Below are 16,272 nucleotides of genomic sequence, written 5' to 3' on the forward strand. Positions count from 1 at the left end.
GGCTGTTTTCGTGTGTGATAGGAAAAATGAACACAAGTATGGTATGTTTGTGTGAGTGAGTATGTACAGTATGTCTCATGTCACACGTTTGTTTGTGTCTCTGTCTGTTTTCCTTGTGTGTGTGTCTTTAGAATGTGTGTGCGTCTTTAGAATGTGTGTGTGTCTCCTTCCACGTCTAGCCCATTTTATAAACACCTAGTGAACTCTGTCATTTCTCCCACATTGTTTACCTCATAAACCAGCCATCTCAGGGTCCATGTTAGTAAACACACACTCACTACCATTACAGCAGACACATTTAAGACAAGGCTGTGTGTGGAACCAGGCCTACACACTATACAAACATTTACACACACTCTCCCTCTAATCTCTCTCACACACACTGATACATGATAAATAGAATGCTCAGTTTTCCCAACTATTTTATTTTCTCTCCCTTTGTGTCCCTGTACATGGCTCGGGTGTAGATGTCGTGGCCAGGGCACAGTAATATGATGTTTCAGTGAACAGCAGAGGTTGCTTGGTTTTTGGATTTGAGATAAATGGATCTTTTTGTAAGGAAAGGAGAAGCTTCAACCCAAGTAGCCTCTTCCTCCTGCAGATGGCTTCTCTCCCTCACTGCAAGCTGTGTTGGGCACACTGCTGTGTCTGTAAAGCAAACAGCGCCATCTAGTGAAACGGATGGTTTCCAGTCTTTTCTCCCCACCCCCACAATCTAGAACAGTACAAGATGAATATCCGCAATATTTTACCCATGCTACTTTATGTCCTTTTAAACAGACTTAAATGGAGAGACATAATTCCCGTGACAGTGAAAGAGTTGTGTTGGGAGAACAGTGTGCAGTGAAAGAGTTGTGTTGGGAGAACAGTGTGCAGTGAAGGAGTTGTGTTGGGAGAACAGTGTGCAGTGAAAGAGTTGTGTTGGGAGGACAGTGTGCAGTGAAGGAGTTGTGTTGGGAGGACAGTGTGCAGTGAAAGAGTTGTGTTGGGAGGACAGTGTGCAGTGAAGGAGTTGTGTTGGGAGAACAGTGTGCAGTGAAAGAGTTGTGTTGGGAGGACAGTGTGCAGTGAAGGAGTTGTGTTGGGAGGACAGTGTGCAGTGAAAGAGTTGTGTTGGGAGGACAGTGTGCAGTGAAGGAGTTGTGTTGGGAGAACAGTGTGCAGTGAAAGAGTTGTGTTGGGAGGACAGTGTGGGGAGGACAGTGTGCAGTGAATGAGTTGTGTTGGGAGGACAGTGTGCAGTGAAAGAGTTGTGTTGGGAGAACAGTGTGCAGTGAAAGAGTTGTGTTGGGAGAACAGTGTCCAGTGAAAGAGTTGTGTTGGGAGAACAGTGTGCAGTGAAAGAGTTGTGTTGGGAGAACAGTGTGCAGTGAAGGAGTTGTGTTGGGAGAACAGTGTGCAGTGAAAGAGTTGTGTTGGGAGAACAGTGTGCAGTGAAGGAGTTGTGTTGGGAGAACAGTGTGCAGTGAAGGAGTTGTGTTGGGAGAACAGTGTGCAGTGAAAGAGTTGTGTTGGGAGGACAGCGTGGGGAGGACAGTGTGCAGTGAAGGAGTTGTGTTGGGAGAACAGTGTGCAGTGAAAGAGTTGTGTTGGGAGAACAGTGTGCAGTGAAGGAGTTGTGTTGGGAGAACAGTGTGCAGTGAAGGAGTTGTGTTGGGAGAACAGTGTGCAGTGAAAGAGTTGTGTTGGGAGGACAGTGTGCAGTGAAGGAGTTGTGTTGGGAGAACAGTGTGCAGTGAAAGAGTTGTGTTGGGAGGACAGTGTGGGGAGGACAGTGTGCAGTGAAGGAGTTGTGTTGGGAGGACAGTGTGCAGTGAAAGAGTTGTGTTGGGAGGACAGTGTGGGGAGGACAGTGTGCAGTGAAAGAGTTGTGTTGGGAGGACAGTGTGCAGTAAAAGAGTTGTGTTGGGAGAACACTGTCCAGTGAAAGAGTTGTGTTGGGAGAACAGTGTGCAGTGAAGGAGTTGTGTTGGGAGAACAGTGTTGGGAGGACAGTGTGCAGTGAAAGAGTTAGGTTGGGAGGACAGTGTTGGGAGGACAGTGTGCAGTTCATACACTTTGAGTCTCTATTTTAAGTGTTAACTCTATTAACTCTTTTCTCTCCTTTACTACATCCCTCCATCCCCCCATCCCTCCATCCCTCCATCCCCCCATCCCTCCATCCCTCCATCCCCCATCCCTCCATCCCTCCATCCCCCCATCCCTCCAAGCCACCATCCCTCCATCCCCCATCCCTCCATCCCTCCATCCCCCATCCCTCCATCCCTCCATCCCCCATCCCTCCATCCCTCCATCCCCCATCCCTCCATCCCTCCATCCCCCATCCCTCATCCCTCCATCCCCCATCCCTCCATCCCTCCATCCCCCATCCCCCATCCCTCCATCCCCCATCCCCCCATCCCTCCATGCCACCATCCCCCATCCCTCCATCCCCAATCCCTCCATCCCTCCATCCCCAATCCCTCCATCCCCAATCTCTCCATCCCTCCATCCCCCATCCCTCCATCCCCCATCCCTCCATCCCTCCATCCCCCATCCCTCCATCCCCCATCCCCCATCCCTCCATCCCCCCCATCCCCCATCCCTCCATCCCCCATCCCTCCATGCCACCATCCCCCATCCCCCATCCCTCCATCCCTCCATCCCCAATCCCTCCATCCCCCCATCCCCCATCCCCCATCCCTCCATCCCTCCATCCCCCATCCCTCCATCCCTCCATCCCCCATCCCTTCATCCCCCATCCCCCATCCCTCCATCCCCCATCCCTCCATCCCTCCATGCCACCATCCCCCATCCCTCCATCCCTCCATCCCCCATCCCTCCATCCCCAATCCCTCCATCCCCAATCCGTCCATCCCCCATCCCTCCATGCAACCATCCCTCCATCCCCCATCCCTCCATCCCCCCATCCCTCCATGTCACTTTGTGTGTTTCGGTGACTCTCTCCCCTCCCTTCCTCTCTCTCTCTCACCTCTCCTCTCTACTTCTCTCTCTCCCCTCCCTTCCTCTCACTCTCACCTCTCCTCTCTACTTCTCTCTCTCCCCTCCTCTCTCTCTCTCTCTTTCTCTCTCCACCCCTCTCTGTCCCAGGTGGCCGGGGGCAGTACATCTCACCAGGTCAGTTTCTCCTACTTTAACGGCTTCAACTCTCTCCTCAACAACATGGATCTCATTAGGAAGATCTACACCACACTGGCTGGGAGCAGTAGAGTCCTGGAAGTCACTAAAGGTTGGTAGGCACACATACTCACACACACGTGCATGAACGCACACACACACACGTTCATGCACACACATGTACACACACACACACAAACACACACGTACTGTGGTTGTGTGTTGTTGTTTTTCTTTTGTTTGTTTTCTTCTTTCCACTCCCCCCACCTCCTCCTCCTCCTTGTCTACATTTGATTGGCCCTGCTGGATGCGTCCCAACAGACACATGGGCAGTTTACCCAGAATGCTCAGCAGCAGTGGCGGGCCTCTCACTGGGCCTGTCTGTGACACATCCTCCTTGGCTCTGGCTAGGAGTTGCCCCTGAGGCACAGATCTAGGATCAGCTAACCCTGCCCAAATTCTACCTTAAACCATTAAAGGGTGGATGGCCAGTACAGACCAAACTAACAGTTGTTTCACACATCACAAATAGCAGAGAGGAAAGGATTAACATACACAATGTGTAATGATTTTACATGAAATGACAGTTGACATGTATTAAGTCAGACTTATCGCAATAATTAGCGCAACAGTCCCCCTCAACATCACCCCCCCTCTCTCTCACTCTCACTCTCACTCTCAGACTGAGCAGGGCTGAGGCTGAGTAGGTCAGTCCACCACCTGGCTCTGGGGTTCTGGGTATGTGAGTGTGATGCTATCGGGCCTTATCGGGGGTGTGGGCCTGGGCCTGAGTTTCCTTGGCTGTTCCCACCATGGCGTGGCCGTGGCTGGGCTGTGGTGGCCCCTAGCCAGGCCTCGCCCCCCCCCCCAGCCAGTCATTAGGCCCCACTGGGACCTGGTCTGTGCGTGCAGAGCTACACGTCTCTCTCTCTGTCTCTCTCTCTCTCTGTCTCTCTCTCTCTCTGTCTCTCTCTCTCTCTCTCTCTCTCTCTCTCTCTCTCTCTCTCTCTCCCTGACCCCCACCATCCAGCCTGATTGGTTCCGTATGTATGGTGGTTTGGGACGTCATCGATGTGGTTACCTAGGGCAGGGCTGATTACAACATTACCTTCAATGAAATGAATGCAACTCATTCTGTGGTCTGCTACATAGAGTATATATGACAGAGACAGGTGATTGTTTTGTGTAGATGTAGATGAATGTTAGTCTTCTCTGTGTATGCAGACCGGAAATTTGGGACTAGCACTTAGGCCTGTGTAGATTTAATAGCAACCGGTGATTATCTTGTATACCATTTGGTGATGTTGTGTATCATATATAGACTGACAGTCATGTAATGTCTGTGTATAGCTGGACAGTCAGCTGATCTTTGTGTAGATAGTTTAGACAGAGTTATCTGTGTGTGTGATCTGTGATTCCCCTGACAGACAGTGTGTTGTGTCAGAGCCTGGGGGTAAACTGAGCTAGCTGATCTCTGTGGGACAACACAGTGTGGCAACAGCAAGAACACTTGCTGCTCTTTGAATAAGCTCGTCACTCAATACCAGATACCAGAGCTATAGAAATCATACTGTAAGCCAGCCCCGAGTTGACTCCCAAATGGAACCCTATTCCCTTTACAGTGTACTACTTCTGTAGTGCACAAAAGTTGGATGTTGGGAAAGATAGGTTTTCATCTGAGATCACCTGTATAAATCCCAGATACATAAAGTGGGAGTATCCATCACACATAATGCAAAGCAAGACTCAGATAAAGTATAAATAAAACTATTATGCATTGATGTTTTAACTCTCCTCTCCTCTCTTCTCTCCTTGCCTCTCCTCTCTTATCCATTCCTCTCCTCTCCTCTCTTCTCCATTCCTCTCCATTCCTCTCCTCTCTCTCTCCTTGCCTCTCCTCTCCTCTCTTCTCCATTCCTCTCCTCTCCTCTCTTCTCCATTCCTCTCCTCTCTCTCTCCATTCCTCTCCTCTCCTCTCTTCTCCATTCCTCTCCTCTCCTCTCTTCTCCATTCCTCTCCATTCCTCTCCTCTCTCTCTCCTTGCCTCTCCTCTCCTCTCTTCTCCCTTCCTCTCCTCACCTCTCCTCTCTTCTCTTTGCCTCTCCTCTCTTCTCTCCTCACCTCTCCTCTCTTCTCCATTTCCCTCCTCTCTCTCTCCTCACCACTCGTCTCTTCTCCATTCCTCTCCTCTCTTCACCATTCCTCCTCTCTCTCTCCTTGCCTCTTCTCTCTTCTCCATCCCTCTCCTCTCTCTCCTCTCCTCTCTCTCTCATTTCCTCACCTCTCCTCTCTTCTCCATTCCTCTCCTCTCTTCTCCATTCCTCTCTCTCTCCTTGCCTCTCCTCTCTTCACCTTTCCTCCTCTCTCTCTCCTTGCCTCTCCTCTCTTCTCCATTCCTCTCCCCTCTCTCTCTCTCCTCACCTCTCCTCTCTTCTCCATTCCTCTCCCCTCTCTCTCTCTCCTCTCCTCTCTTCTCCATTCCTCTCTATTCCTCTCCTCTCTCTCCTCTCTCCTCTCCTTGCCACACCTCTCTTCTCCATTCCTCTCCTCTCTCTTCTCCTCTCATTGCCTCTCTCCTCTCCTTGCCTCTTCTCCATTCCTCTCTCTCTCCTCATCTCTCCTCTCTTCTCCATTCCTCTCCTCTCTCTCTCCTCTCATTGCCTCTCTCCTCTCCTCTTCTTCTCTCCTGTAACAGAGGAGTTCATCATTGCGGCCCAGAGGTTTGGTCAGGTGACTCCAATGGAGCTGGACATCCTGTTCCAACTGGCCGACCTCTCTGAGTCCCGTGGGTGAGTCTCACACACACACACACACACACACACACACACACACACACACACACACACACACACACACACACACACACACACACACACACACACACACACACACACACACACACACACACACACCCTCTCAGCCTTATTTTGAACTCAGTGATTTCTAGCAATATTGAATGAAGCTCCATATTAGGGAAACATTTTCCCAGAGTCATTGATATACAGCGTATTGTAGTCCATGCCTCTCATTGTATTTCCACTTTAGCATGTATTGTTGTAGTTAATGCTAGTTTTCAGTTTATTGGATTTCAATAGCCTATCCTTTAATGCGTGTGGTTGTCATTGGATCACTAGGGCTCGTCATACCTCTGGGACCCAGTCATTCCTCGTTCAAAATGTCTGCTTTCACTGCAGCGTGGTCAAGAGAGCCAGACATGACTGCTGCTCTGCTATGATGCCAGGATAAGAATCCACTTTCTCTAAACTAAGCCTTCAAAACTCAGCATTTATCCAAAGAAGGGGAGACAAACTTACACATATACACACACACACACACACAGAAAAGAGACACATGCGCGCGCACACACGCACGCACACACACACACACACACACACACACACACACACACACACACACACACACACACACACACACACACACACACACACACACACACACACACACACACACACACACACACACACACACACACACACACACAGGGAAAGGGGAATCCACACAGCACACAGCACCCCAGTGGTTCTTCTAATTGTACAAGGCTCACGTTCCCATGAATCTTGCTCAATAGGGCCGACCTGTGACGTAGAGAACCGGTAATTTCTGCCCTCTCCGAGCACCTGATGATTATTTCTGGGCAACGGGATACTTTAATAGTCTCCCCAGCCTCTGATTGGAGATGCAGGAGATAATTGCTCCCAATAATCGGAGGGGATTGAGCTGCTCCCAAATCTGGGAACGCCACAGATATGTTATGTGGAGGCCGAGTTGGAGAAAGAGGGAGAGAGAAAGAGGGAGAAAGAGGGAGAGAGAGGGAGAGAGAAAGAGGGAGAGAGAAAGAGAGAGAGAAAGAGGGAGAGAGAAAGAGAGAGAGAGAAAGAGAGAGAGAGAAAGAGGGAGAGAGAAAGAGGGAGAGAGAAAGAGGGAGAGAAAGAGGGAGAGAGAAAGAGGGAGAGAGAAAGAGGGAGAGAGAAAGAGGAGAGAAAGAGGGAGAGAGAAAGAGGGAGAGAAAGAGGGAGAGAGAGAGAGAGAAAGAGGGAGAGAGAAAGAGGAGAGAGAAAGAGGGAGAGAGAAAGAGAGAGAGGAGAGAGAAAGAGGAGAGAAAGAGAGAGAGAAAGAGAGAGAGAAAGAGGAGAGAGAGAAAGAGAGAGAAAGAGGGAGAGAGAAAGAGGGAGAGAGAAAGAGGGAGAGAGAGAGAAAGAGGGAGAGAAAGAGAGAGAGAAAGAGGGAGAGAGAAAGAGGGAGAGAGAGAGAGGGAGAGAGAAAGAGGGAGAGAAAGAGGGAGAGAGAAAGAGGGAGAGAGAAAGAGGGAGAGAGAAAGAGGAGAGAGAAAGAGGGAGAGAGAGAGAGAGGAGAGAGAGAGAGGGAGAGAAAGAGAAAGAGAGGGAGAGAGAGAGGGAGAGAGAAAGAGGGAGAGAGAAAGAGGGAGAGAGAAAGAGGGAGAGAGAGAGAGAGCAGAGAGAGAGAGGAGAGAGAGAGAGGCAGAGAGAAAGAGGGAGAGAGAGAGAGGGAGAGAGAAAGATGGAGAGAGAAAGGGAGAGAGAAAGAGGAGAGAGAAAGAGGGAGAGAGAAAGAGGGAGAGAGAAAGAGGGAGAGAGAAAGAGGGAGAGAGAAAGAGAGAGAAAGAGAGGAGAGAGAAAGAGGGAGAGAAAGAAAGAGAGAGAGAAGAGAGAGAGAGAGAGAGAGAAAGAGGAGAGAGAAGAGAAAGAGAGGAGAGAGGGAGAGAGAAAGAGAGAGAAGAGAAAGAGGAGAGAGAGAAGAGGGAGAAAGAGGGAGAGAAAGGAGAGAGAAAGAGGAGAGAAAGAGGAGAGAGAAAGAGGGAGAGAGAGAGGGAGAGAGAAAGAGGGAAAGAGAAAGAGGGAGAGAGAAAGAGGGAGCGAGAGAGAGGGAGAGAGAGAGAGGGAGAGAGAAAGAGGGAGAGAGAAAGAGGGAGAGAGAAAGAGGGAGAGAGAGAGAGGGAGAGAGAATGAGGGAGAGAGAAAGAGGGAGAGGGAGAGGGAGAGAGAAAGAGGGAGAGAGAGGTAGTCGGTCATTGATATTGTTGAAAATCGTACCAGGGACAGAAGGAAAAAGTCAGAAACACTGAAATGGTATAAACGTTTTGAAGTGTTTCTCTAAATAATAGTTTAAAGCAATGAAACTTTTCCCTCTCTCCTCTCCTCCTCTCCTCCAGCCGTGTTGGTCTGGTGGACATTGACAGGATTGCTCCGCTGGAGGAGGGGGCCCTCCCATACAACCTGGCCGAGGTCCAGAGACAGGTAATATAGAGAGAGAAAGAAAGCAGGACAGAAAGAAGACTTGTTGATGGTTTTAGGTTTCTTTTCAGACTCAGAGATATAGGCTGGGATTCAATTGAAGGCTTTTAAAAGGTGCATTGTCGGCTGTTTAGTGACCTACGCTACAGCGCGCTTTGGATTGAATCCCGACCATAGTTATTTCCTGTAGTATAGAAACATCTCCAACAACGTCCTGGTAATTGTCAGAGCTTTTAAGTTCACTGATGATGTTGTTGGGTATTTCGAAGATCACTTAGCAATACACTAGGACAGATATATCCAACATGAAGCATGAACAACTGAAGGCAAAATCATCTTACTACAGGATCCCAAAATACCAGTCCAAATTCCAGCCCACTCGCTCTATTTCTGTCAGACTCTCAAATGAACAAACTGCAAAGGAAAACACAACTTCTCTCCATAGAAATACCATTAGACATCAGAAACCTGTCTGTGACATTATATCTTTATCAATTCAAACTTTTAAAACCATGTTAATTCAAGACCAACTGCAGCCGTCCAAATCAGTTATCTCAAATGTATTGAGGAGGGAAATTAAAAATGAGTGAAGGGTGTTTGAAACAAAACAGCTGAGGAAAAAAAATGGAAAGAAAGTTGGATGGATGTTTCTTTTTTCCCCTCCTGTTAGAAGTTCTGCCTGGTCTGCAGAGTGAGACAGCGCGGTGTTGTGGGGTGTTCCTCCTCCTCCTCCTCTGACTGCAGCCAGCCTAGGCTCCAGGCCGGGCCGGGCCGGAGCAGGGGCCCAGGGTAGAGACGCCAGTCCCACCACAATGAGCCACTTTGGGCTGTGTGGTCTGGCCTCTGCGGGCTATAGGCCAGCTCTCCCTCTGAACCTCCAACCCTCCTCATCTGGCTCTGACTCAGAGAGAGAAGAGGAAGGAGGGGGGGGGTCCTCTGGGGGTTATAGGCCAGCTCTCCCTCTGAACCTCCAACCCTCCTCATCTGGCTCTGACTCAGAGAGAGAAGAGGAAGGAGGGGGGGTCCTCTGGGGGTTATAGGCCAGCTCTCCCTCTGAACCTCCAACCCTCCTCATCTGGCTCTGACTCTGAGAGAGAAGAGGAAGGAGGGGGTCCTCTGGGGGCTATAGGCCAGCTCTCCCTCTGAACCTCCAACCCTCCTCATCTGGCTCTGACTCAGAGAGAGAAGAGGAAGGAGGGGGTCCTCTGGGGTTATAGGCCAGCTCTCCCTCTGAACCTCCAACCCTCCTCATCTGGCTCTGACTCAGAGAGAGAAGAGGAAGGAGGGGGAGGTCCTCTGGGGGCTATAGGCCAGCTCTCCCTCTGAACCTCCAACCCTCCTCATCTGGCTCTGACTCAGAGAGAGAAGAGGAAGGAGGGGGGGGTCCTCTGGGGGCTATAGGCCAGCTGTCCCTCTGAACCTCCAACCCTCCTCATCTGGCTCTGTCTCAGAGAGAGAAGAGGAAGGAGGGGGGGGGTCCTCTGGGGGCTATAGGCCAGCTCTCCCTCTGAACCTCCAACCCTCCTCATCTGGCTCTGACTCAGAGAGAGAAGAGGAAGGAGGGGGGGAGTCCTCTGGGGGCAGAAAGGGGCAGACAGAGGGGGGTTAGGGGCTCAGATGGTTCCTGACAGGTGGACCTGTTCCAGAGCGGGGCTGCCCTCTTTACTTCCCTTCCCCAGGGACGATGGCTGAGCGCTGGGCACGGCAGGCCAGGGCACAGGTGCCTCCGGCTGGGTATGTGGAGCAGCATGCTTGGATGATGTTGCTATCAGTAACAATCAGCTGATTTTGTGCTCTGATGTGTGCCAATGGCATGGGCAAGGGGTGGCATCCAATCAAACCAGGGCTCCTGATTCTGGTTTTGTGCTACTAACTTCTTACGATAAATGCTTCTGTGCCTGATTGGAGTTTTTCAAACGAATCCAAAAGTATCACTAATTCAAGAGAGTTTTAACATTCAAACTGGTGGGAATCGATGCTAGAGGGCAATTAATGGAATCACAGAATAGAGACCTAAATGTGAATATATAGCCTATAGTGATGATAAAATGAAATGATATATCTGGTGGCGTCACATGAGATGACTTGGTTACAGTATGGGATGATGTCTAATCATGTCAGAGTAGACATAGTGTTTTATTCAGCAGTAAACTCAACGTGACCCTTAAAATCATTCAACTCTTCTAAAGGCTTGATGAAATATAGGCATTAAAATTATTCTGATGATGCTTGTAAACTGTCTGATCTGAATTTATGTAGGACTGAATGCAAATTAGATTTATAATAGTTAACTTCTCTTGTTACTCTGTGAGAATCAAGATGGTATTAATGGCTCAACTACAGCATGGGAATCAATGGCAGTGCTGACATCTGATTGAAACATGGGATCTTTTGGTTTGTCTTATCTTTCTCTCTCTTCTTCCTCCCCCTCTCTTTCTCTCTCTCTCTCTCTCTCTCTCTCTCTCTCTCTCTCTCTCTCTCTCTCTCTCTCTCTCTCTCTCGTTCTCTCTCTGTCTCTCTCTCTGTCTCTCTCTCTCTTCTCCATCTCCCTCTCTCCCTCTCTCTCTCTCTCTCTCTCTCTCTCTCTCTCTCTCTCTCTCTTTCTCTCTCTCGTTCTCTCTCTCTCTTCTCCCTCCCTCTCTCTCTCTCTCTCTCTCTCTCTCTCTCTCTCTCTCTCTCCCTCTCTCTCTCTCTCTCTCTCTCTTTCTCTGTCTCTGTATCTCTCTCTCTCTGTCTCTGTCTCTCTCCCTCTCTCTCTCTCTCTCTCTCTCTCTCTCTCTCTCTCTCTCTCTCTCTCTCTCTCTGTCTCTCTCTCTCTCTCTCTCTCTCTCTCTCTCTCTCTCTCTCTCTCTCTCTCTCTCTCTCTCTCTCTGTCTCTCTCTGTCTCTCTGTGTCTCTCTCTCTCTCTCTCTCTCTCTCTCTCTCTCTCTCTCTCTCTCTCTCTCTCTCTCTCTCTCGTTCTCTCTCTTTCTCTGTCTCTGTATCTCTCTCTCTCTCTTCTCTCTCTCTCTCTCTCTCTGTCTCTCTCTCTCTTCTCCATCTCTCTCTCTCTCTCTCTCTCTCTCTCTCTCTCTCTCTGTGTCTCTCTCTCTTCTCCATCTCTCTCTCTCATCTCTCTATCTCTCTCTCTCTCTCTCTCTCTCTCTCTCTCTCTCTCTCTCTGTGTCTCTCTCTCTCTTCTCTCTCTCTCTCTCTCTCTCTTTTTCTATCTGTCTCTTCTCCCTCCTCCCTCTCGTTCTCTCTCTCTCTTCTTCCTCCCTTTCTCTCTCTCTCTCTCTCTCTCTCTCTCTCTCTCTCTCTCTCTCTCTCTCTCTCTCTCTCTCTGTGTCTCTCTCTCTCTCTCTCTCTCTCTCTCTCTCTCTCTCTCTCTCTCTCTCTCTCTCTCTCGTTCTCTCTCTTTCTCTGTCTCTGTATCTCTCTCTCTCTCTCTCTCTCTCTCTCTCTCTCTCTCTCTCTCTCTCTCTCTCTGTGTCTCATCTCTTATCCATCTCTCTCTCTCTCTCTCTCTCTCTCTCTCTCTCTCTCTCTCTGTGTCTCTCTCTCTCTCTCTCTCTCTCTCTTTTTCTATCTGTCTCTTCTCCCTCCTCCCTCTCGTCTCTCTCTCTCTTCTTCCTCCTTTTCTCTCTCTCTCTCTCTCTCTCTCTCTCTCTCTCTCTCTCTCTCTCTCTCTCTCTCTCTCTCTCTCTCTCGTTCTCTCTCTGTCTCTCTCTCTGTCTCTCTCTCTCTTCTCCATCTCTCTCTCTCTCCCGCTCTCCCTCTCTCTCGTTCTCTCTCTCTCTCTTTCTCTCTCTCGTTCTCTCTCTCTCTTCTCCTCCCTCTCTCTCTCCCTTTTTCTCTCTCTTTTCTCTCTCTCTCTCTCTCTCTCTCTCTCTCTCTCTCTCTCTCTCTCTCTCTCTCTCTCTCTCTCTCTCTCGTTCTCTCTGTCTCTGTATCTCTATCTCTCTCTCTCTCTCTGTCTCTCTGTCTCTCTCCTCTCTCTCTCTCTCTCTCTCTCTCTCTCTCTCTCTCTGTGTCTCTCTGTCTCTCTCTCTCTCTCTCTCTCTGTCTCTCTCTCTCTCTCTCTCTCTCTCTCTCTCTCTCTCTCTCTCTCTCTCTCTCTCTCTCTCTCTCGTTCTCTCTCTTTCTCTCTTTCTCTCTCTCTCTCTCGCTCTCTCTCTCTCTCTCTCTCTCTCTCTCCCTCTCCCGTTCTCTCTCTTCTCCCTCTCTCATTGTCAAAGTATACATGGGATTACCATTAACAACAACTACAACAACAATATTAATGAGAACAGGGTCAACATGACTGAGAAGACATATGACATTTAGGCTTTTCACCTAATAAATATTAGATTTTTTCTTCATCTTTTATAGTTTCAAATTCTTTGTATTGAATTATAATTTTGGGAAAGAAATATAATCTTAGGTCTGAGTATTTGTCAGAGTGTAATAGGAAATGCAGCTCAGTCTCTACCTCTCCCTGGAGCAGAGTGAGCACAGCGTGTCCTCTCTGGGCAGCCAGGTTTGTCTGTGATGACCAGTCTCTATAGCCAGACTGTTTTCCTCAGTTTTCTATCAGTCACAGTGGTCAGATAGTCTGCCACCATGTACTGTCTGTTTAGAGCCAAATAGCATTGAAGTTTACTTTGATTTTTTTGTTGTGTCTTTCCAATAGGTGATATATTTTTATTTTTGTTTTGTGATGAATTGGTTGGGCCAGATTTTCTGAGTGCTGTCTTGAGGCTCTATGGGGTTGGTTTGGATTGGTGAACTGAGCTGTGATTCTCACTGAGCTTCAGAACCAGCTGGCTGAGGGGACTCTTCTCTTGTTTCATCTCTTGACATTGTAGAGCTGTGTGATGGAATGTTTTGGGGTCACTTGTTTTTAGATGGTTGTAAAATTTGATGGCTCTTTTTTCTATCTGAATGAGGAGGGGGTATTGGCCCAAATCTGCTCTACATGCCTTATTTGGAGTTTTTCTTTGCACTTGCAATACAGTCTGGCAAAACTCACATGCAGTATTTCCATTGGATGTTTGTCCCATTTGGTAAATTCATTATTAGAGATTGGACCCCATACTTCACTGCCATATAGAGAATTGGTTCTATAACTGATTGAAACATTTTGAGCCAGATTCTAATTGGAATTTAGATTTAGATTTTTTTCCTTTTAATGACATAGAATGCTCTTCTTGCTTTGTCTATCAGCTCATTCACAGCCATGTGAAAGCCACCTGTGTTGCTGATATTTAGTCCTAGATATGTGTAGTTTTTGGTGTGTTCTAATAGAACTGTGTCCAAATAGAATCTCTCTCTATCTCACCATCTCTTCTCCCTCTATCTATTTCTCTCTATTCCACCATCTCTTCTCCCTCTATCTATTTCTCTCTCTATCTCACCATCTCTTCTCCCTCTATCTATTCATCTCTCTCTCTCACCATCTCTTCTCCCTCTATCTATTTCTCTCTCTATCTCACCATCTTTTCTCCCTCTATCTATTTCTCTCTCTCTCTCACCATCTCTTCTCCCTCTATCTATTCCTCTCTCTCTCTCACCATCTCTTCTCCCTCTATCTATTTCTCTCTCTCTCTCTCTCTCTCTCTCTCTCTCTCTCTCTGTGTCTCTCTCTCTCTTCTCCATCTCTCTCTCTCTCTCGTTCTCTCTCTTTCTCTCTTTCTCTCTCTCTCTCTCTCTCTCTCCCTCTCCCGTTCTCTCTCTTCTCCCTCTCTCAATTCAATTCAATTGACTTTTTTAACATTGCAAGTCCATTATTACTTACATTGTCAAAGTATACATGGGATTACCATTAACAACAACTACAACAACAATATTAATGAGAACACTTCTCTTGTTACTCTGTGAGAATCAAGATGGTATTAATGGCTCAACTACAGCATGGGAATCAATGGCAGTGCTGACGTCTGATTGAAACATGGGATCTTTTGGTTTGTCTTATCTTTCTCTCTCTTCTTCCTCCCCCTCTCTTTCTCTCTCTCTCTCTCTCTCTCTCTTTCTCTCTCTCTCTCTCTTTTTCTATCTGTCTCTTCTCCCTCCTCCCTCTCGTTCTCTCTCTCTCTTCTTCCTCCTTTCTCTCTCTCTCTCTCTCTCTCTCTCTCTCTCTCTCTCTCTCTCTCTCTCTCTCTCTCGTTCTCTCTCTGTCTCTCTCTCTGTCTCTCTCTCTCTTCTCCATCTCTCTCTCTCTCTCCCGCTCTCTCCCTCTCTCTCGTTCTCTCTCTCTCTCTTTCTCTCTCTCGTTCTCTCTCTCTCTTCTCCCTCCCTCTCTCTCTCCCTTTTTCTCTCTCTTTTTCTCTCTCTCTCCTCTCTCTCTCTCTCTCTCTCTCTCTCTCTCTCTCTCTCTCTCTCTCTCTCTCTCTCTCGTTCTCTCTCTTTCTCTGTCTCTGTATCTCTCCCTCTCTCTCTCTCTCTGTCTCTCTGTCTCTCTCCCTCTCTCTCTCTCTCTCTCTCTCTGTGTCTCTCTGTCTCTCTCTCTCTCTCTCTCTCTCTCTCTCTCTCTCTCTCTCTCTCTTTCTCTCTTTCTCTCTCTCTCTCTCTCTCTCTCTCTCTCTCTCTCTCTCTCTCTCTCTCTCTCTCTCTCTCTCTCTCTCTCTCCCTCTCCCGTTCTCTCTCTTCTCCCTCTCTCAATTCAATTCAATTGACTTTATTGACATTGCAAGTTCATTATTACTTACATTGTCAAAGTATACATGGGATTACCATTAACAACAACTACAACAACAATATTAATGAGAACAGGGTCAACATGACTGAGAAGACATATGACATTTAGGCTTTTCACCTAATAAATATTAGATTTTTTCTTCATCTTTTATAGTTTCAAATTCTTTGTATTGAATTATAATTTTGGGAAAGAAATATAATCTTAGGTCTGAGTATTTGTCAGAGTGTAATAGGAAATGCAGCTCAGTCTCTACCTCTCCCCTGGAGCAGAGTGAGCACAGCGTGTCCTCTCTGGGCAGCCAGGTTTGTCTGTGATGACCAGTCTCTATAGCCAGACTGTTTTCCTCAGTTTTCTATCAGTCACAGTGGTCAGATAGTCTGCCACCATGTACTGTCTGTTTAGAGCCAAATAGCATTGAAGTTTACTTTGATTTTTTTGTTGTGTCTTTCCAATAGGTGATATATTTTTATTTTTGTTTTGTGATGAATTGGTTGGGCCAGATTTTCTGAGTGCTGTCTTGAGGCTCTATGGGGTTGGTTTGGATTGGTGAACTGAGCTGTGATTCTCACTGAGCTTCAGAACCAGCTGGCTGAGGGACTCTTCTCTTGTTTCATCTCTTGACATTGTAGAGCTGTGTGATGGAATGTTTTGGGGTCACTTGTTTTTAGATGGTTGTAAAATTTGATGGCTCTTTTTTCTATCTGAATGAGGAGGGGTATTGGCCCAAATCTGCTCTACATGCCTTATTTGGAGTTTTTCTTTGCACTTGCAATACAGTCTGGCAAAACTCACATGCAGTATTTCCATTGGATGTTTGTCCCATTTGGTAAATTCATTATTAGAGATTGGACCCCATACTTCACTGCCATATAGAGAATTGGTTCTATAACTGATTGAAACATTTTGAGCCAGATTCTAATTGGAATTTAGATTTAGATTTTTTTCCTTTTAATGACATAGAATGCTCTTCTTGCTTTGTCTATCAGCTCATTCACAGCCATGTGAAAGCCACCTGTGTTGCTGATATTTAGTCCTAGATATGTGTAGTTTTTGGTGTGTTCTAATAGAACTGTGTCCAAATAGAATCTCTCTCTCTCTCACCATCTCTTCTCCCTCTATCTATCTATCTCTCTCCCTCTATCTCTCTCTCACCATCTCTTCTCCCTCTATCTATTTCTCTCTCTCTCTCACCATCTCTTCTCCCTCTATCTATTTCTCTCTCTCTCT

General features: G+C 47.6%; 1 protein-coding gene across 1 annotated transcript in view; it reads left to right on the forward strand.

Annotated features, from left to right (window-relative positions):
• LOC118378405 (electrogenic aspartate/glutamate antiporter SLC25A13, mitochondrial) overlaps positions 1 to 16,272 on the forward strand; it is a 95,947-nt gene that overhangs the window by 32,126 nt on the left and 47,549 nt on the right. The window contains exons 7-9 of the mRNA XM_052472595.1: positions 3,091 to 3,229; positions 5,813 to 5,906; positions 8,309 to 8,393. Coding sequence (XP_052328555.1) covers positions 3,091 to 3,229; positions 5,813 to 5,906; positions 8,309 to 8,393 — 318 coding nt within the window. The remainder of the gene's footprint in view (positions 1 to 3,090; positions 3,230 to 5,812; positions 5,907 to 8,308; positions 8,394 to 16,272) is intronic.

The sequence above is a fragment of the Oncorhynchus keta genome, chromosome 20 (genome assembly GCF_023373465.1).
Source record: "Oncorhynchus keta strain PuntledgeMale-10-30-2019 chromosome 20, Oket_V2, whole genome shotgun sequence".
NCBI classification, from domain to species: domain Eukaryota; kingdom Metazoa; phylum Chordata; class Actinopteri; order Salmoniformes; family Salmonidae; genus Oncorhynchus; species Oncorhynchus keta.